Raw genomic sequence first — 22129 nt, 5'->3', positions numbered from 1 at the left:
TTGTTTCTGGGGTTTCAACAACAAAATACACAAAACACATACAATGCGTAACAGAGAAGAGTGTCCATTTCTTTTTTTGAGGAATAATACTTGCACATATGTTTGTTTACTGCCACATTCTTCTTCATTTAATTTATCTGCAGGTTACAGTGTCATGCTGGTCAGATGTCGTAGCATTTACGTTGCTGTTGCAGCTGTCGCTGTCGCTGTCTGACCCCACACATCTTACATCAGAAACACAAGACAGATCAAGGTTTAATATACCAATTTGTACAATGGTGTGCTAAATCACTGGTTCAAAAGCAACTTGTGTTGTTATGAATTAATGAATTTATTAATTTCAAACATGACATATGACACAAAATGAAAAGAAAAACAAAACAGATAATAAAACACAAGACAACAGTGTCTGTAAACGAATAGGTTAAAGGTTTACATTAAATATATACCTATATATAAAGGTGATGTGGTTAGAAAAATGCCTCAGTATCTCTACCAAGCACATGGTTTAAATGTAAGTTATTTTCACATACAAGTTAACCAGAACAAAGTTTGAAAGTGTAGTCTGGATACACAGCATACACCTCGATGAACACAGTGTTTTTTCTTTTATAGATTAGAACATTTGGCAAAGTAACTCGAAACATTTCATCAACGTCATTCCAACATGTCAAGTGATGTTAGTGCACAGACAAAAGTGTGATTTTTTTTGTTAATAACTTATTTATTTCATGCAATACAAGGCAACGTGTCACAGGAATTCCTCTTTTATCAACTTTAAATAACATTTCAATGTATGCTTATTTCAGTCAGGGATCTGGGATTACTTCAACACAATTTTTCCCTTGTGTGATAGCACAATCTGAGAAGAAGAATTCTTCATAGTGATTTGCACCGTTACATACAGTGTACATAGTGAGAAGGTGCAGCACGGTTGCAGGCAAGTAGTAAATCTGAGGTATGTTAGTATATTATCCTACTTTTCTAAGATGGCTCAGAAACATTGGCTAGATTAGGGGGTTTCAGCTTATTGGAATTGAAGAAGGATGACACTTGATCAGGCAGCTCAGCCAGGACGCTCTGGGCAAGGGCAACACTGTTTGCCTGTAATGACAATATCACAGGAAGGTTAGGTCGTGTAAACGCTGCATGCATCAACATTAACCTCATGTGTCAAATACAAAAACGGAATACTTGAATGTATAACTGATATATATATAAATAATGCATACGCTATACTGTATTTAGAAACCAATAAACAACAACTATACTAGGTGATACTGGACGAAACTTAGAAAAACACCTTGTTATCGCAGTACAAATTCAAGTGCTGCTGCTTACTTGGAAATTTCGAAAAGGCACAAACTGGACGATGTCTCTCGCGGCAACGTCACCGTAGGGCGAACGCAGCAACGTGTCGTCGCTGTCCAGGAACTCCATTGCGCTGAAATCGGCCTTGCCGACACCCACGATGATGATGGACATGGGCAGACGAGAGGCCTCCACAATCGCAGAGCGTGTCAGGTCCATGTCTGTGATCACGCCGTCTGTGATGATGAGCAGCACGAAGTATTGCTGCAGACAGACAAAGGGAAACTGATCAGACAGTGACAAAAGGAACAACCTCAATTTGCTCTTAGAGCTGCTATCAATGATGTTGTCCTTTGATTTTTAAGTTGTATTGGTCTTAGTGTTGTGGGTTACTGGATCTATTTAATGGCTCCTTAATAAATAAAAGATTGTTTTATTTCTACTTATTTATTTTTTATTCATTATGGAGTCTGACCCATGATCATACAGCTTATACCAGGGGAGCAAACTCAATCACAAAGGGGTAAAAATTCAAAACAGTGTCTAAGTCAAGTAAAAGAACAAGCCAACCTTATAGATTAAATAAGGAAACAAATCAGATAGCAACATTGAAATGAAAGATGTGTCATGGTAAGATACATTAGGAAACACAATGGATACTTTAAAAATAAATAAATAAATGAATTGATTTACCCATGGAATAGCCTCAGAAGGTCTAAATTGAAATCAGTAATACAATTTCCATCTGTCTCTCCTGATTTCCTCTGCTGTATTTCAGTAGAAAAGCACATACAGGCTCCATCATTTTACCAGATGTATAAAGCTGAAAGAGAGGGAGCAAAATACAAATGAGGGGCTGAGCCCCCTTATAAACCCCCTCTGGTTTAGGCTCTGTGTTTTAGTCCATTTAATTTGTTTATTTCCTATACAGGCGAGTTAACCAGATTTGTGGCATTAATGTATGTAAAAGCAGGAAAGACAAACATGGGGCTTTATGTTACGCCTGGTGCAAATCGGTGTGGAAGCGCAAGTGTCATTGCTTGTTTTCAACCAGCACAATTGTCATTTTATGCCCAATACCCATGTAGTGTAGGTAGCAATGGGACAGTACTTTCATTGATATTTTTGCACTGAGATTACACGCCATCTAAAAAGCAAAACTGTAGTCGGTCACACCCTAATGTGCCTATTATGTCACAGCCTGGATACAATTGCATCGCAGGCTGAATGTCGCCAACAGCCCTTGATACGACTGCGAGTCTGGTTCTGTCAGAGATTTCTTCTTCTGTTAAAAGGGAGTTTTTTGTTTTTTTTCGCTCCACTGATGCCGAGTGCTTGCTCATTGTGTGAATTGTTGGGTTTCTCTGCTCTTGCTGATGTCTATGTACAGTGCCTTGAGATAATGTTTGTTGTGATTTGGCGCTATACAAATACAGAGAAGCAGGGAGGGGTAGACTCAAACTCAAGTTGCTGCAGAGGGCCTTGGCCCATGGGATGCCAGCAAGTGTTTGACTTAAGAGTGTCCATGGAATCAACAACGGCTGTGTCTACCCTTGTTGCTTTGCTACTTACTGAGGCCTTGTTCTGCCGACAGGCTTGTCTGGCGAAGCAGGCTACATGGTTGATGACCGGAGCAAAGTTGGTGGGACCCCACAGATTCACCTGGGGTAGACACATCTGGTATGCCTGGACCACACCCTCTATGCCTGCGATACACACACAAAAAAAAATGTAGCTTAAATGAACAACCTTTTTGCAGACATCAACACCGTTTGAAGACAGGTTGAAATCTACCTGCACAGAATGGATTTGCTGAATTGAAATTGACGGGAAACTCGTGGGAAACCTGTAAATACAGACAAAAGCTTGAGAGTGAACAGTTTATACCAACAAACTCAGAAAAAGTAAAAGTTACCCTGACTGTTTATATGACCCTGCCAGCTCAGTAAATGACAATAACATTACATATCTTATCCTGGAAACATCAGACTAATAATAATTAAAAGAAAAAAAAAGACTTAAATCAAACTGTATTTATTTCCTGTACATTAACACCTCACATACCTGATCATGTGATTAAACGTTAGGGTTTTCATACCTGCCCACTGGGAGGGATCTTGGCCCCAAAACCAAAGACAGGAAACATTTTGTTGCTAGAGGTAAAGGAAAAATTAAAGGTTTAGGTAAATCATTTACACCAACTGAGTAAAATACACTTAATCAATAGAATAAAAAAACAATCTAATCTACACACTGGGACTTGCTTGATACCATGATTCATTATCATGATTCATTCTCTATCCCTTAAGGTCTGTCTTCTTTTTGTCTTGGTACACTCCAGTCTTGGAACACACTGAACTTAATGGTCTTGGCCACAACACTAATTCCAACCTAGAACAACTTAAGGAGAACGTAGTTCCTGTTCTTCTCATTTAGCAGGAAGTAGTAGTAGTAGTTCCTATTTAAACTGTTAATAAGGTTGAATTCTGCTTGGCTCCACATATTGTTTGTCTCTGCATCAGTCACCTTCCTCTTGCATCCTTTTATCACAGAGAGATTTACAGTGGTTAATGTGTGACAACGCAGAGTTTAGGTTTACCTGTCATAGTCCTGGATGACATTACCAACTGACCAGATGGCTGCCAGGTATTCGTTGTAGCCGTCAGGGTTGATGTAGTGCAGGGACTGGGGAGAATTGGGATCCCCGTTGGAACCAGTGAAGTCAATGGCAATCTGGACCAGAGAGGACAGATGCATACAATAATAAAATGACAGTCTGAATGCAGCAAGAATTAGTCCTCACTGAAATTAAGAAACCATGACATCTGGGCATGAGGTCAATATTTTGCATTATCTTTCACATCCAATATTTTTGGATAAAAAACAAAGGTGAAGCACGTACAGTGAAGTTGATCTGGCAGCCGCCCATGATGTAATCCAGAAACGTGTACTCCTTCACAATCTGTGAATGCATACATTTCAATTTAAGAGGGTCACATGCGGGGTTTGCCTACTGGCCTTCATAAAGAGATCAGAGTGACGATGTTTTATTTTAACGCTGGCAATTTCTAACCTATTACCTGGCATCGCTTGACACAAATGACCCCAGAGTTTTTGTAGTTTTTCTTCTTCAACTTTTTCGGGTTCACACACCCAAATTCAGCCTGCGTGGACGAACACGAGTTATAGAGTACAAATAAATAACAAGATGTTCTATTGGTTGAGTGAGAGCAAACCACACACACACACACACACACACACACATACACACACACACACACACACACACACACACACACACACACACACACACACACACACACACACACACACACACACACACACACACACACACACACACACACACACACACAGATATCAGTCTCACCGGGGAAATGTGTGTCCCGAGTTGCATCTCTGCTAGTGATGTTTTAAAGCTCCCAATGAGGTTGTGGGAGCCACTGACGTGATGGTCGTAACAGTCCACCTGAAGATGAACAAAAAAACGCTTTTTTTGTACATTATTGTCATTGTAATACATGCAAATAAATACATGCTAAGGAATTGTCTTATAGTGAGGGTATAAATGTTTCCTGAAATGACATTGATGCATATATTTCCAAGATTACTGTGGAAAATAACATTGTATCATAATGTCGAGTGTCTCTTGTTCATGGATTTTACATAAACTTCAGTAAGGATGCTTGATCAGTTCACTTAGGGTGGGAATCACAGGGTAACTTGCATGATTAATGTCATGATACAGTATTGTTAGTTATTAGTTATAATTGTATTAGTTTAACAGTGTTACTGAAGACAATATCATATCATGATGAACACAACTTAAGTTACAATCTTTTCAGCATGTTCCTGCTGTCATCTTCTGCCTATTAACTTCTGTTCATATTAGCATTATTCCTGTGTCCATGTTACTGAAAGAAGTCACAATGAAACAAATCACTCCAGTCATATTGGTGGGAAAAATGGATCAAAAGCACCACATTTTCTAAATTGAATGTTGTTATTTGGTACTAGAGTCTCGATAATCATATTTCACAAGGATGGTGGATCCTGGATGATGAAATATTGTTGTATATATATATTTTATCCCACCGCTACTTTAAATGTACATGTGCAGTGTATACAAAGGACACAGTTACTAAAAGGTCCAGTGTGTAACATTTAGAAGATTTGCAGATACTGGACAAAAATATATTACCCATCGTTATGGTCACTTTACATTAAGACTTAGTAAGGCTGAAACAATTGGATTGATGAGTGTTTTCTAAAGAATTAAAAGAAGATACAACACAATTTTTCCGCTTCTTATAATAATAATTATCATTAGTTGCAGACTTAACGTTTATTTATACTTGACTTATAAAGGCACACAAAAACGAATCAAGTTGAACATGCCCAAAAAAAAGAGAGGATTGTATCAGATATTTATCCACACAAAATCTCAAAACACCCCATGCCTTTTTCAAACAATACACTACTTTATACGAGGCACTAGGCCCAGAACATGTATGTGTACTATATGTACAGTTTAGTTTTTTTAGGCGTTTGTGTGGATGAAGACATTTTCTGAAATAATGCCCTGTTGGTGGAGTGTTTTAAAGGTCCCATATTATATCCTATTTCTCCAAGTTAACCTAGTTCCCTGGTGTCCTAATGAACATGTCTGTGACATGCTTGGTCAAAATACCATAAGGATGAAGCACCACAGCAGTTCAATAACTCTGCCAAAACAGCCCTGTTCAGAACGCTCTGTTTAGTAGTATCTCTTTAAAAAAAAAAAAAAAAAGTAAAACGAAACTTAAACAGGAAATGACATCAGCCACAGAGGCTACTGGGAGCTAACAGCAGTTAGCATTTGGAAAAGTGATTATTTGCAGGCTCTAGCAGGCACATTGCCGTCATATATAACATGTATCCACTGGACAGATAAATCCTCTGAGGCAGGAAGTTTGTGTAGAACTCTGTGCTGCACTGTGGAGCCAAGAATATAACTTTTTGCAGACTTCTTGGACTTTTTTCTGATACGGTGCTCCACAAGACAACAATTCCAGGAATTTAACGCATTGTGACATCCCAATGAGCACTGAAGTCAACATTGTGTGTTTTATCTCCTGTACTTAGACTGAGGACCACAAAAACCTGAGTGAGTCATCTTTTTTCACACTTAACCGACTGATGGGACCTCCAGAGTCCCAAATAAAAGGATTAAAATTACTAAAAAGTTGATTTAGCAAAATATGGGACCTTTAAAAACAACACAAAAGTTTTATTCGGTTTCCGTATGGCCATGGCCTTATGTCGCCATGTTTCATGTTTCCTCAACAGCCTGGACAGACAAATGAGTGTCAGAGTGTGCATTTTGCAAGAAGTAGAAGGTCTGCCCTGCCATGCGAAAGAAGGTGGAAGCTATTCAGTTAGTTGTTGCATTTTCTACCCAAACACCGCCAAAGTTGGTACACTGGTCCCCTTAGTAAATCCCCTTGCAAGTCTGAAGCCAGTGAAGCGACCCATTGAACTATTGGATGTCATTAAATCTTACACACTGAACCTTTAAAGTCACACTAACATCCAGTAACATTTCAGTGAAATACAGAAATTAAACTGATAAAGGAAAATAGCAATAAATGCACACCTTCAAATGGCGAAGTCATTGTTTGTGCATGCACACAAATCACTAATCCAGCTGGGCCGCAAGCACGAAGAGAGAAAAAAAATTGCAATTATAAAGAGGAATTATTAGTATGTTGATTAGAGAAATACAGTAAATCAAGCCAAGAAAAGAAATATACTGAGAGGAGTTAGCAGTTATTCAGGGGGCAAATTAAGGAAATGGGTCAGGTTAATAAGCTGCAGCACAGTTTAAAATTAAAGTTAAATCATATGGAGAAAAAACACACAATAATTACCTTTATAGGCTTCTCTACATCTCCTCCACAGAGAGATCGCAATGAGATACGGAAGGGTCTCCATATTGGGTTTAGGTTGTTTGATACAACCTGCACAAACAGGTTACAATGAACCATCAAGTCCATAATGTTTTAATGCAAGTAAGTGAAGGAGCTGTTGGCAAATATGTGCACCTCTGTTCTGTGAGCCAGCTGCCAGCCAGTCTCTGTCTGCTTGTAGAGCTCCAGGAAAGGGTCGGACCACCACAAATACTGAACAAGCAGATCCCGTTAATGAGGTGTAGTACTTACAGGAATATGAAGCAAATTAAGAGCTAGCAAAGATGATAAGTAACTGTAACATAGCTACAGAGCTACGATGACATGCAGTACCTTTTTGTCCAATTTGCGTCCCGACACCTCGAGCTCTGCCACTCTGTTGTCTGTTATTTCATCAGCACAGATCTATTATGACAAATGCAAATCATTAAAAAAACACTTTAAGGTTTGAACAGCTTTATACTAACAAAGCAAAGACATCAGAATGTTATGCACGGTGTTTACAGTATGATGCAAAGTAAATGGGCACACATAATGAGGACTGGTCAAGATGATTGAAACTACAGTATTATTATTAAGGTCCAGTGTGTAACTTTTAGGAGGGTTTACTATGTTTGTATAGATGTATAAATCCTTTTCAAATAAAATGTTATTTTTTACAGCTGTAGAATAATCCTTTTATGTGTCCTTTAGGCAAGGGCCTCGCTACACAGGGGCACTATCTTGAGCTACCATGTTCCTACAGTGGTCAAAACGGATAAACCAGCAACAGTGTGCATTTCATGCAGAAGCTCACTATGCAAAAGAATAGGAAATGCATTACTTTTCAATTAAATTAAATTTTATTTGTATATCGGCAAATCATAACATACATTATCTCAAGGCACCGTACATAGACAATATCATGACACGTGAGTAAAACTGCAACAAATTAAGATCCAAGTGTTAGTGTCCGAGTTGGTGTCCCAAGTATCTGTTCATATAGTTGTGTCATTAAAATTAAAACTGTCCACAAAGAGTGACACTGCAAAAATAATTTTAAAAAGTCCTCATGCATTATATTAGGCAACTTCACTCACACTCTACAATATCACACAGATGTGGAACTGCCATTTCAATGTGTTATTGATAGTTACGAGTGATTTCTTTACACAATATTGTGAAGATATACAGATACGTGAAGGAAACTAAATATCGGGAGTGTCGCACCAAAACAGGAAGTCAAACATAAGGTCTATGCAACAGATAAACCAAAAAGGAAATTGAACAATAATGTAACAAATAGCATAGAAGGTATGAAAAAGTAATTTCCTGGAAAGTTTCCCAGCCTGAGTAGTGAGTGCATCAGTCAGGAAACAGCAGATCACCTCTATATACCTTTAAGAAAAGAATGAAAATCCACTCACTGTGATGGTCCCACGACCAGCAGGCCTGTTGTTTTTCAGCAACAAAGGTCGAGTCATCTGCTTGTTGGACACAATCTGGACACAAAACGCCGCCCGTATCACACAAATATCGGCACATGGAGGGTAGGAGAAAAGATTATTCTTTAAAACAGAAGCTCACCTGGCCCAGGGTGCACTCAATCTCCCCCAGAAAATCATCATCGCCCAGGTCGTAGGTGTCATTGTCAATATCATACACAGAAAACTTTAGCTTCTGCACCATCTCGAAGTAGTAGTCCAGCACAAATTTCTTGTTGAACTTTGGGTTCAGGCAGTTCAGGATCATCTCGGTTCGTCCGTACTGACACAAAAACAAACAACACACGTCTTCAATGAGCTCCAGCGTCATGGCTTACAGGTGAAATCAGAAACCAAATACAGATGGGAGACCTTTTTCTTCATCGGAATAACACCCTCACCTAAAACCATACATGTACAAAACAAGGGCTGCGTCATTGCAACATATCAATATATGCAAAAATAAGCATATCGCAAAGACTGCTTGAACTGTGACACATGCAGATTTGTATGTTAGTTAGTGACAAATAACTTACAATAAAAGGTAGATGTTTCTGTTTTCCTTCACCATTTTCCCACAATATTCACTTTACTTATATAACACAAATGAAGAGTCAGATATTTTATACAAACAAAATACTTCCAAGTTCAACAGTTCCTTTCTATTGCAAAACAATGCAAAATATACCAGACACCAGCTTTTCTCACTTTTCAGAATCAGAATAAGCTAGGTGGAAAGTAGGAAGAAATACAGCATGAGGAAACAAGAGCTAGATATACAGATATAAATAAAATAAACAGTAAATAGGCAATAAGCTAAATGAAATTAAATAAACAATAATAATAAAGTAGACAATCTGGAAATATATACAATATACAGTGAATATAAGTATAAACAAATGAGAAGAAGTTAGATGAGAATGGGTAATTATAGTTTGTTTGTTTATTTATAAAGAGTCTGATCATCAGAGGAATTTTCAGAATTAACACAAACAAAATAAATACATTTTGATTTGAAAATTAATAATTGTTCAGCCCCCCATCTTGGTTAATGTTACCAGAGACCCCAAAGCAGCAGAAATACAATAACAACATATACTTGCTTTTTTTTCTTCTTTTAAATCACAGATAGTTTATAATATCGCTCATCGTGATTAAAAGCACTTACAATAAGTCTAGTATTGTGATAAGACTTAAAAATCCTATCTAGCTCACCAACACACAGTCCTTGTGATTTTTCTTTTTTAATGTGCCACAATGGGAAGCTGCATCTTTCATCATGATTTATTACGATCTTATTCGATTCATTATTTTTCATTCAAAATGATCCTATCTGCGAAGCTTCTGACCACCATTAGTGCACAGAATTCCTTATACGTTTTCCATTTCAAAATTCCATACTTTTCCAGACTTCTCTGAGGATTTTTCAGTCAATATTAAACATCTGAATACCAATTGCTAGATGCTTATTATGTAAATAAATGGTTTTAAAATCCAACTTTTAACCTGTATGTTAAATTCTGATGATGTATGCAATTATGTTGCCAAGTAATTACAAGACGTATTAGGTAGGCTATGTTGCGTTAGTAAACTTGTTTTGATTTGTACATATTCATATATTTTATTTTAGAAAGTGAGATAATATTCTGGAAACAAGACAAACATTTTTTCCATACTCGTTTACCTTTTTCCATACTTATCCAGAAATTAAATCAAATTAAATGTCCATACTTTTCCATACTGCATAGAAACCCTGAGTGCAAACAGAAGGCTATGCCTGTTTAAGTTTAAGATTCTAAAAAATGATATTAAAACATTGCAATTATGGTGAATCACAAGTTACCATATTTGCCTAATACAGACCTCATACCAATGGGAGCCCGAAGTGTTGAGGTACAAAGCGCAGAGAGGGTCAGACTTGGAGAAGACGTCCATGTCCATGAGGTTTTCACAGGATATGGTCAACTCCACCTTAGTGGCCAAGTGGGTGACTCCTGGTGCCGTAGCTCCACCTGAGGCCATGGCAGCGTGCTGCACTGACATAATAAAAAAGATGCATCATAATTAATTCACATAATCAGAGTGCACACATACACAGGGGAGGGAAAACAGGCAAGTGCCAGGAGCTCCAAGCTGATAGTGGGGCCACAAAATGGCCAATTACATCAGTGCACAGCAGTGACAACTTTGTTTACTGCAAGATACATTTTCTTGTTTTAAGAAAAAAAGAATCTGCCAATAGAGTAAGCAAATTTAGCTTGGCTGGAATTCTTTTAACTAGCTTGTAAATCCAGTCAAGTTCAGACTGTAATGTGTGAGGAAAAACAGGCCAAGAACTAGACAAAACTGTGCCAAAAGTTAAGAATGTGGCGCTTATCACGTACACACATACTGTCATGTGGGAAATGTTTACTCAAAATGAGTCTTCCTTTCCTGAACACTCAAACCAGGATGTTTAACTTGTTACTCAACTCAACTCTAATTTATTTATAGAGCACATTTAAAAACACCCGAGGTTGACCAAAGTGCTGTACAGAATGACGTCAAACAACAAAATAAATAAAAAACCTGTACAAAATGGAAAGCATGAAAAGATAAAACATTTAATAGCATAATAAAAACACATAAGAAGCAAAACAATGAGAGTCCAACTCAACCTGTGTCAAACACGATTCAGTAATAATAGGTTTGCAAAGTTATATTATTTTTTATAACAACATAATATTTTTTTCATAAAATTAGATTATTTTTCTAGTGTAAAAGGTGCTTGCTAAGATCAGCAGATTATTATGATAAGAAGTTTTTCTCAGAATGTAGGCTTATTTTAATTTTTTGAAAATCTAATTTTGCTGTGTGGGAGAGCCTGATGTCATCAGCTTTTTGCAAAGCTTCATCATTTTATTATTTCTTCATAATTTTAAAACGAGACAGTGGTGGGTGAGATTGTGTCATATTGAACAATTGGTTATGTCAAAGAATTAAATTGTGACAGCAGGAAATTAGTTGCTGTCAACTCGGTGCTAACTAAGGACTGTTCAATACCACTTTTTGTGTCCGATAATATATCAGTACAATACCATAATTTAATCTCAACTAAACCACTGTTAATAACAACTTTGCTGAAAAAAACTTTCTGCTCCCACAAAGGAAGAAATTAACAGGCCACAACACTTTCTTTTACTTGAGTTTAATTTATAATATTTCATAGTACTTGAATGTGGATGAGTTGTTTATGCATGGTTTGTTTGTTTAGAAATCCACTTACCCTTAAAAAAGGTCCAGTGTGTAAATGTGGGGCAAATTATAATTTTTTCGGCAGAAATTGAAGATAAAATCATCCATTTTCTACCGCTTAATCCTCCACATGAGGGTCGTGGGGTGTGCTGGTGCCAATCCCAACTGACATGGGGCAAAAGGCAGGGTAGACCCTGGACAGGTTGCCTGTCCATACACACATATATATGTATATATGCAAAATATATATATTGTACTTATTGAGATGATTAGAAACATGTCTTGATAATCTGGTGATAGTGTCCAAAAATAAGGATCATACAGCACAGAGCCGTGAACTCACCACAGATGATCCAGCAGGGACATGTTATTTTATTATATTATTGTTGAACGCGGCATTCTTTAAAGCACAATCTGCTGCACTATCAGAACTGTGTGTGATAAAAATCAGTGGCTCATCTATTTGTGATTTCGCAATACACCGAAACTTCATCTTTCATTGAGCTGGTTTTAAACGTCTCTTCAGTAACTGTATGCAGAACACCCTACAGCACGGGTGTCAAACTCAAATACACAGTGGGCCAAAATGTAGAACTTGGACAAAGTCGTGGGCCAACATTGATATTTATTCACAAACTCTCCCTCATTGAAGGGTCAGGCTGATTTTGCGATCTCTGCTGCCACAATAAAACTAGCCTTTACAACAGCTTCACTTTGTGATGTGGTCTTTTTGAACACAGTCTGTTGTGAAACCAAAACTTTGTTTTCATCCTTGTACATGTCGAGATGTTTTGTATCCTAGTGGCGTCTAATGTTATACTCCTTGGTTATAGCCACATTGGCTCCACATACAAGACAAACAGGTCTGTCTTTTACATACGTAAACAGATGTTCCCCATCCCACCTGTCCAGAAAGTTCCTGTTTTCTTTTTGTCATTTTTGGGAGGGGTGGCACGGTGCCAGTAGAAGCATAGGGACACTATGACTGCTGTCAACAGAGCCATAGTTGCTGTGGGCTGGCCTGCTGTATACCAGCTGTTTAAACTGTAAATATGAGGATTTCAGTGGAGCCTGGATAAGTGAGGAGCTCATTCACAAAAACTAATATATAAAAAAACATTATTTACAAGTATTATTTTTAATACCTCTGCTTTTTACATGAAATCCTAATGCAGTCCAATAAACCAACCTGAGTTCACAGTATAGAACACTATAAAAACAGTCACTTTTGGTCAAAACTCTCTAAGAAGTTGTATTTGGTTACTTATTTTATTTTTATTTATTGTATTTGGTTACTGGCTGAACTGCTGATCTTATTAAAAACGACTGTATGGTCTTTTTTTTTCCATGTATCAAGTGTTTTCATCTCTTCATAATTTTCCATTATAAGCTGTTGTTCTCTATTTCTGCCAATTTCTGTAAATCTGTGATAGATCGTCGACTTCACGGTCTACTACGTGTGAGACGTGAATGCGCACCTACCAGGTTAAATTACACCTGGATTAACTAAACCGCGCCTTCTCATCTCATCCGGGTATGATGTTCGTAACGGACTAAACCAGGATGAATATAGTAACGTAGGTTCGCTTGCTCACATGATATCCTAGATATCTTATTGTGCAACAGGGCCATGATTGCTCCCCTGGGGGTTGGCTACAGTATTTTTTCTCACCTAGCAAAACGCTGTTCAACACTGAACCGTTATAAAAGAACGACGAAATCTTAGAATCTTTTTGTATTATTGTTTCAAAAAGTAATTCTTGGGGTTAAGGCGTTTCTACCCCTTCCTGTATTTTATCTATTTCACAAATGTTGTGTGTATTCCCCTGTCCAAAATGAAATAAGATAAAGAAAAATAAAACACGCAGGTTGTCGAGTGGGTGTGGTCGACTGACACAACAAACTAACACTAACCATAACAGCCTCTCGGAAACATGCTATTTATATACATTATATTAAAAAAATGTACCTGTTCACTTGAAAAGTATACTCTTCAACCGTCCGCCCTCGGCTGTTGATATGAACCGTTTTGTCTGACGTGAACAGCTGAAGAGCGGAGTCACAGCCCAACAAACCCTCCTCCTCCTCCTCCGGCCCGGGACTCTCAACTGTGCCACTCGCTTCCTTCAATGGTTGTGAAATCTGTTTATGTTTTCGCGTTTGAGCTCAAATTAAAAAAAAAAAAAAAAAAAGTACAATAAATGGTAAACGCTGGACAGCGACATAGCGTGAAAGTATTAATGCGGACCTTCAGCGAGCGTGGGTAGTTTCTCGTCGACTTAATATGCTGAAGCGCAGGCTTCTCCGGGGCTGCATTCAAGATAAACTAGCAGATAAACTGCTCCTGATTATTTGTCACACACAAGCACGTGACGCTTTTGAGAGATTGTGCACAAACCAATAGGAGTTACATTATATAATAAATATAAATAAACCAATGTTCTTGTGAAATGTAACTACATGGACACAATTGTAAGGCAGTAAAACTTTTTCTGCGTACGTTTCTTGAATGCTCCCTGTTTGCCTCCGTTCAGGGATTACCTGCTTCCTGCCTGACATTTCGGACATTTGGCTCGATGGCTACTAGGTTGTTGTTACGGTTCGTGAGCAGGACGCTACCGCCGGTGTCCGGTGCCACAAGTACCGCAGTTCGCGGGACACACCGGTTGTACTGGGCCGCGTCCAGGAAGACCGCCGCTGCAAGTTTGACCGTAAATAACAATGCGATTAATTTTTAATTTTCAATGCTGTCTTTCGAGATGTACCGGTATTTACAATAACCGCAATATTTTACAAAGCAAAAATTAACTTATGGTTTCAATCATGTAAAAGATCCAGCATATTTAAAGGTGCATTATGTAATAAATCTAAAGCAACTGACCATATAATCCTCCAAATATGTCACAGACACTCAGGAACAATGTTCATATAACAAACTGAATTCACCAACAACAACAGTTCAGCCAAAATATTTGCATTAAAAATAATATTTTGCAGACTGCAAATCATGTTAATGTTTTGAAATCACGTTTTGGCATGTGGCGCCACCTACCGCCGTCTACCAATCATTGCAGTCAGTAGAGTCTCAGCTGCCGAGCAACCACGGGTTGCCAGTTACATCAGAAACGAAACCTATAAGACCTCGGTATTTTGAATTTGAATGTAGTAACCGTTTTTGGCCACATTCTTACATATGGCATCTTTAAGTTTGTTGCTATGTGGATGCTGTGTGGATCATTCTTCAACACAGAAGGTGTTTTTCAGTTAAATTAATCTGTTAAAACCAAAACATGCTGCAAAGTGATGTCTCTAAAGCTATTAACATTAGTACAATGCTTATTATTATTATTATTATTATTATTATTATTATTATTATTATACAAACACCTTGTGATACTGTTGTTAATTTATTTTATTGATTAACTTTTTATTGCCTTATTGTCACAGTCACATAAAGAAGCATCATGACATGGATCATGGATTTCTTTCAAAGAGTGATTCGTGATTCGTTATAACATTTTTCCCTAATGGTTGTAACACAGTGATTGTGTTTGTGCTTAAGCCAAAACATGATTACAAGGCATCAGGATGTTCAAAATGCTGTCAATTAGTCCTCATCTTGTTAGTTACTGCCTGAGGAACTTTGAAACTACAGCTTTTAAAAGCATCTCTCCAAACTAACGCTGCAACTTACATTTATTTTCATTATCGATTAATCTACTATGTCCTCGACTAACAGATTAGTTGTTGGGTCCATTAAATATCAGAAAATGTCGATCAGGTTATAAAACCTCAAAAAGATGACGTTAACAAATGCCTTGTTAACGTCATACTCACATTTCAGACGTTGAAAAATCAGAAAACTTGATGTAATTATTAAAAAAATATTTGTATTAATGGATTGCTTATTTGTGTTTCTTTCATCACATACTTTTGACAGTTTTATGTGGAGGATTTATTTATTTTTATCTTTGTTTTTAGATTTTCTGTAACAGAATGATCATAATTTACACCCAGGAAACACTAAAACGTGACACCTGTCTCCTGCTTTCCTATGCACAGGTTGGAAGAGCAGCGTTCCTCCTGGGAATCCCGACTCTCTCCTGCCTCGGGTATGAAGCTTATCACTGGGTGAGGAGTTCAGCTGTGCTCCATGCTGCAGGAAAAGGTAGATTGAAATTAAGATTTGGGCATTATCGTAAAAAAAAAAAACCATAGAAACAATGCAATTATTCAACAAAATACCTTGTTTGATGACATCGGGGAACAGCGTGGGATCATGGGAATAGTTGCCTTGTCGTCTAGAGCTAGAAAATGCAGCAAATTTAGAGGTTTGTCATTTTACTCATAAATAAATAATGTTTTAGTTTTCAGTTTGTGTGAAGAATATTTAAGTTTTGTTATCGAAAAACAAGTACTTGTGTTTTAGAATAGAATAGAATAGATGTACTTTATTAATCCCAAACTGGGAAATGAGAGTGCAGAATAAAAATAGACTAGAAAAAACCCCAACAGAGACTTTATTCAAATACATGTACCATACTTTAATATGGAGCCGCTGGTCCCCCTTTTGCAGCTATAACAGCTTCCACATTTCTTGGAACTTTCCTCAACATTTTGTGTTTCTATGGGAATTTGTGTCCATTTATTCTGTAGAGCATTTTTTAGGTCGATGGGGTTGAGGTCAGTGCTCTGGGGGCCAGTCAAATTCTTCCACACCAAACTCATCAAACCATGTCTTTATAGTCCTTACTCTGTGCACAGTCATGTTGGAATAGAAAAGGGCCTTCCTCAAACTGTTGCCACAGAGTTGGCATTGTCTTGGTATGCTGAAGAGTTAAGATTGTCCATCATTGGAGACAAGAGGCCTTGCCCAAAGCCTGATTGAAACACCCCAATTCAACATTTAACAAGTGTGGCCAAATACTTTTGTCCATATATGTCTATGTGTAAGTTTACATGTTACATGTCATGAGTTTAAGAAGCTGATACCAGAACAAAAACACACAGATGTGGTCAAGTCTGAGTGAGTGGACAGATGATGTGTTTTTGACTTTGACTTTGATTTAAATTTGGGCTAATTGTGTAAAATTGCACAAGTTTCCAATAAAAAAAAAAAAAAAAAAACTGGATGTCAAACTGAATCATCTGCTGTGTTCTGGGCTTTGTGTCTGTGCAGAGGACGTCCTGGAGCAGGCCGATTACCTGTACAGCTGCGCTGAGACCGAGAAACTCTACCAGCTGCTGCTGCAGCACAAGGACAGGTGAGGAGATGTCACTCTCTGTGCCACCAGGGGGCACCAAAGTAAAACATTTCAAACACATGCGGTGCATCAGAAGAACAACAGTGACCAATTGTCTACATGCACTACCTACTGCCATAATTTATATATATATATATATATATATATATATATATATATATATATATATATAACTTTAAAAAAGTAACTTTTAAACTTAATACATTTTACAATTTTAAACAAGCAACATTTTTTACTTTAACTTCAGTGCATTTTTAGTACTTTTACTTACTAGTGCAGTGCCTGTAGGAAGTATGTATTTCTATAGTGGGAGTTGAAGAAGATTTTCAGTTATGGTAATGCATGATAAGGAACGTAAAGGCTAATATAATACAAACACTGTCAGCCACGCCCCTACGCTAACGCTAATCTAAGCCTCGCTAGCTTATCCTTGGAAACAGGTTCGCCAAGTTAACCGCTAAGTAGTAGCATGCTAATCTGTGCTCGTGTTTTGGTAATTGGACACCGACTTCGTCGTTTCAGCATAAACACCATGTTCTGCGGTGAACCGTGTGAAAATGTCTCACCCAACATGAGGACAGCCTCTTCACTCCCACCTCCTCGCTCCAGACAGCGCAGCTGCTGCTGATGAGCCGCTGCCAGCCTGGTGTAGTGTGATTAATCAGCGAAAATTTTAATTACTCCAAAAAATGTGAAAATCAAGGATGCACACCATCGGGCCATGCTCAACCCATATCCAAAATCTTAAGGCGATCGGATAAATGGTCAGTGAGATATGCCTGTCACAGACACTCAGACAGACAGACAGACAGACGCAACTTGCTTTATAGATAGATACTTAAGTAAAAATGTATCAAAATAGTGGTACTTTTACTTGAGTATAATATTTGAGTACCGTTTTCCACCTCTGCTCTATCTGTGTACACTCGTGTCCAGTGACGATGCAGAGTTCCTGTGGAGACTCGCCCGGGCGTCTCGTGACCTCTCCCTGCTGCCCGACATGGACGCCAAGCAGAAGAAGCAGCTCGTGTTCGAGGCCTTTGAATATGCGACGAGGGCGCTGGAGAGAGATGACCAGTGTTTCGCAGCGCACAAAGTAAGTCGGTCTTCACCAGAAAGATCCAAGGGACTATATGTAAGACGTGTTACAGTCATAAAGTGACCGTGATCTGTCATTAGATAGATATTTTAACACCTGACAGGGATTTTTTTTTACAAAGATCTTTCACATTTGCCCCCTTTCCCTAACACAGTGGTACGCCATTTGCATCAGTGATATCGGGGATTACGAGGGTATCAAGGTCAAAATCGGAAACTCGTACATCATCAGGGAACATCTAGAGGTGAGAGGACACTTCAGGTTTTTTTTTGTTCTGTCATAATTATTACACCCTCAATTGAAACATATTTCTTTCCCCCAGAAAGCCATCAAGCTCAATCCTAAAGACGCCACTTCCTTACACATCCTGGGTTTCTGGTGAGACTTCTTTTCTGTTTGTTTGTTTGTTTTTTTGACTAAAGTTGTAGACTTTGAGACTGTAAAGCAATGTATTTCTTCTAAACTGGAGTTTCAAGGAAGTGACTCCTCTAGCAGTGAAGACTCCAACAGAACAATTAGGGAACAATCAGCAAAAGATTTACTGTACTATAATTTTATAATTTGAACAATAACAGGAGAATCATATGATGAGCAACTCTTAAAAACAAATAATCACCATATGTTCTTTCAAAGGCGCCATAAAACTGTTAAAGCTGTTTGGTTTATCCAATCCAGCCATCCATTTTCTACCACTTTATCCCCCACATGAGGGTCGCGCGGGGATGCTGTGCCTTAGGGCGATAGGCGGGGTATACCCTGGACAGTTCGCCAGTCCATCGCAGGGACACATATAGAGACAAACAACCAATCACTCTCACATTCACACCTACGGAGTGCATGTTTTTGGACTGTGGTAGGAAACTTTACTCTAAAATGTTCTTATGTCTCGTCTTTTTTCCGCAGGTGCTTCTCTTTTGCCGAGATGCCGTGGTATCAGCGCAAGGTCGCGGCGGCCCTTTTTTCATCACCGCCCGTGTCCACGTACGAGGAGGCGAGTTGCCCTCAAACCTCACCAGTTGTATCCGTCACGGTTATTGAGTTGTTAATATCACTCATTCATTTCTGCGTCTCTTCCAGGCATTGGAATTCTTCCTGAAAGCTGAAGCAGGTAAAAACGCTGCACATTAATTAACTCAGCAAGGCAGTATGTGATGTTTTCTGTGTCTCGGAGTCTTAGAAAAAGTCAAATATACTCAACAAAAATATAAACCCACAAATGGTGAAGAAAAATAGATTTGCTCGGATTCTTGATGCATTTGTTTATGGAATGATTTGTTTTGCTCAAACCCAGTAGTCCAGTGTCACTTGGCCACTCCTATTGACTACAATCTCAGATTGAGTATTTCAACTCACGAGAGTCATGGATCATGGCAGAGTGGTGGTCAATATGCGTGACCAGTACACAGACACTCCTTATGGTCTGGTCAGTAAAAGGGCACACCAAAATGTGGACTTTTGTCACTTGTCCATATGCCACAGATGTCACAAATCCTGAGGGTGTGCTCAACCCAGAGTGCTGGGTACAGCTGTGGCAACACAACTGAATGACGCCGTATTCACCAGACATGTCACCTATCGAACACCTTTGGGATGTTCTGGATAGGCGCGTGTCCACCAGCGGGTTCCAGTTCTCCAGAACGGCCGCCAACTTCAAGTGTCCATGTGTCGCCGGTGTACCGCTCTGCGTGAAGCTGATGGTGGACACACACGTTATTGAAGTTTGTGAACTTGGATCATCGACCCCCATTGTGTTCTTCCTGCCATCAATTTCAATTTCAATCAATTCAATTTCAAAACAAAAGTCCTCCTGGACAAGTTTTTCTTTGTGCGTTTATATTTTTGTCGAGTGTACGTTTTAGTCTTCATGTCATTTATAGACTTGACAAAGAGATACACTTTTAAATGTGTAAAAAAAGCACATAAACTCTCTTTGATTCTTCTCAGTCGATCCCGACTTCTACAGTAAGAACCTGCTAATGCTGGGAAAGACCTACATGTGCATGAACGACAAGCCGAGAGCTGTGCTGTGGTTAACCAAGGCGAAAGATTACCCTGCTCACACACTGGAGGACAAAGAGGTGCGTGCGGTGCTCTGAGTTTAAACACATTAACGCGAGGAAGATGTCCAAACTTCCCCGGGGGGGATATTGACGCGCGAGTTTTGGGGGCTGTGAGATGTGAACATAAACAGCTGCTTCCCTCTGCAGGTGCATAAAGAAGCTGTGGATCTACTCAAGAAACTGGGATGAAGCTACATTCACGACGCCTTCCACAACAAGACATGTTTCCTCTTTTATGATCTTTGTCAAATTAATTAATAAATAGAGCAGAAACGTGAGTGATCAAGCGTCCGAACATCACAGTATAATATATTTATTTTAGGATAAACTTGAGATGTTTTAATGAAGAAATATTCTGTTACTAAACCATGTGTACTGACAATTTAAGTAGACTGTTCATCTACTTAATGTGATGAATTAGGAATTCTCTGTTTATACTGTTTTTTCTTTACATTTATTGAATCAATTTTTTGTGCAATAAGGAGTTAAATCTACCTTCTTCTCGAGTTATTTCTCTAAACCAAAGGAAAAGTGGATCTTAAACTGAAATGTGCCTGCAGGTTTATTATTAAATATTTTTAAATTGCAATGTTTTTGTCGTTGGTCTCTCTTCTCTGACAAACGGGCAGCCATTTTCAGGTTCATAATGCTGCAACGTGGTTATCAAAATTAGATTTTAATCAAAAATTCAAACAAGTCTTAATTCTCAGGCGATCATCAACATCATTTTAAATATCATCAATCGATCATCCTTGTCTTTGACTGACTATACTTTGAAGTGACTATTATTCTCCGGTTGAGAACTTAAAAGTGTGACAAAATATTCAGGATCAGTATCAATATTACTGGATTAGAAAGAGGGAAAAAAAGTTCCAGATATGATTCAGAAACTGTAAATATCTCACAAATTCTTCAGTGAAAACAGGCTGGGATGCATGTGTACCACACTGCAGTAAAAATAAGGAAAAAGGCAAAATAGACATGTGATAAACTCTGTTAATCACTAGTTTTCAATTGCAAAGAATACACTCAACAACAATCAAGCACTATATATATATATATGCATAGTATACATATATAATATATACACATACATATGTATATACACACACACACACATAATAGAAAAGATAGTTCAAAAAGAAGGGAGTCCACTGACTTGTTCCAATGCCCGGACAAACAGGGTTTTCCTTCTTCAAATACAAGGCAATCAGAGATGACAGACTTCACCCCATTTACGCAACAAGCCTCTGGCGGCCTCTGTTGGTCATATTGGTAAGTGCAGGTGAAAGTGTGGAAGTACAAACAAACAGACACACTAAAAACTATAATTCGCTCCCACTCCGTGACTCTATTTTACCTCTGTGAGTTCTTATTATTGAATGACTTGAATTATTTTGCCTATTTATGCCTATAAATCTGCTTGTCTGAGTGGTGATTTCTTATGCAATGCCAATACATCTAATACATACTGAATTGAAAGCTGGTTGATAATAGGGTTTTAAATTAAATTAGTAGGTTTCTTTACCAAGCACAATTAGCTGTAACCCATCAATTTTATATTGTCTTATATTACAGCACATCTGTGCTCTATTTAGAGTTTCAGCTGCAGCAGAATCTGATCCAGACAGTGGCCGTGGGATCAAAATTAGCCCCGATTATTATCAGTGTTAGCCATGAACAACATGATTGCACTGAAATAAATTTGAAGCAGCTGTAAGAATAACCCGAT

General features: G+C 38.3%; 2 protein-coding genes across 3 annotated transcripts; one reads left to right on the top strand and one right to left on the bottom strand.

The window, feature by feature from the left end:
• Positions 1–297: 297 nt before the first annotated feature.
• On the bottom strand, positions 298–14072 carry LOC310937408 (copine-3-like). 2 transcript variants are annotated; one of them, XM_083901671.1, is made up of 16 exons: positions 13944–14071; positions 10604–10771; positions 8844–9023; positions 8684–8758; positions 7611–7682; positions 7413–7490; positions 7239–7328; positions 4700–4798; positions 4392–4475; positions 4214–4273; positions 3911–4044; positions 3410–3464; positions 3106–3157; positions 2884–3017; positions 1342–1575; positions 298–1104 (listed from the first exon to the last, which is right to left on the bottom strand). In XM_083901671.1, exons 2-16 carry the CDS (start codon positions 10760–10762, stop codon positions 985–987), a joined length of 1626 nt encoding a protein of 541 aa, XP_083757797.1. In that variant the 5' UTR covers positions 10763–10771; positions 13944–14071; the 3' UTR covers positions 298–984. The 2 variants fall into 2 exon arrangements, with proteins under 2 accessions (XP_083757797.1, XP_083757796.1); XM_083901670.1 differs by having other exon boundaries at positions 299–1104; positions 10604–10776; positions 13944–14072.
• A 478-nt stretch (positions 14073–14550) lies between these two features.
• rmdn1 (regulator of microtubule dynamics 1) lies at positions 14551–20869 on the top strand (the record flags this gene model as incomplete). Its single annotated transcript, XM_083902046.1, has 10 exons — positions 14551–14685; positions 16037–16142; positions 17154–17238; positions 18175–18334; positions 18492–18581; positions 18660–18715; positions 19241–19328; positions 19415–19445; positions 20282–20415; positions 20545–20869. 10 exons carry the CDS (start codon positions 14551–14553, stop codon positions 20584–20586), a joined length of 927 nt encoding a protein of 308 aa, XP_083758172.1. The 3' UTR covers positions 20587–20869.
• Positions 20870–22129: the final 1260 nt, after the last annotated feature.

This window comes from Microchirus variegatus, assembly GCF_963457635.1.
Source record: "Microchirus variegatus genome assembly, chromosome: 15".
Classification (NCBI taxonomy): Eukaryota; Metazoa; Chordata; class Actinopteri; order Pleuronectiformes; family Soleidae; genus Microchirus; species Microchirus variegatus.
The sequence above is the reverse complement of the archived record's forward strand: the minus strand, read 5'-3'. Positions and strand labels throughout refer to the sequence as shown.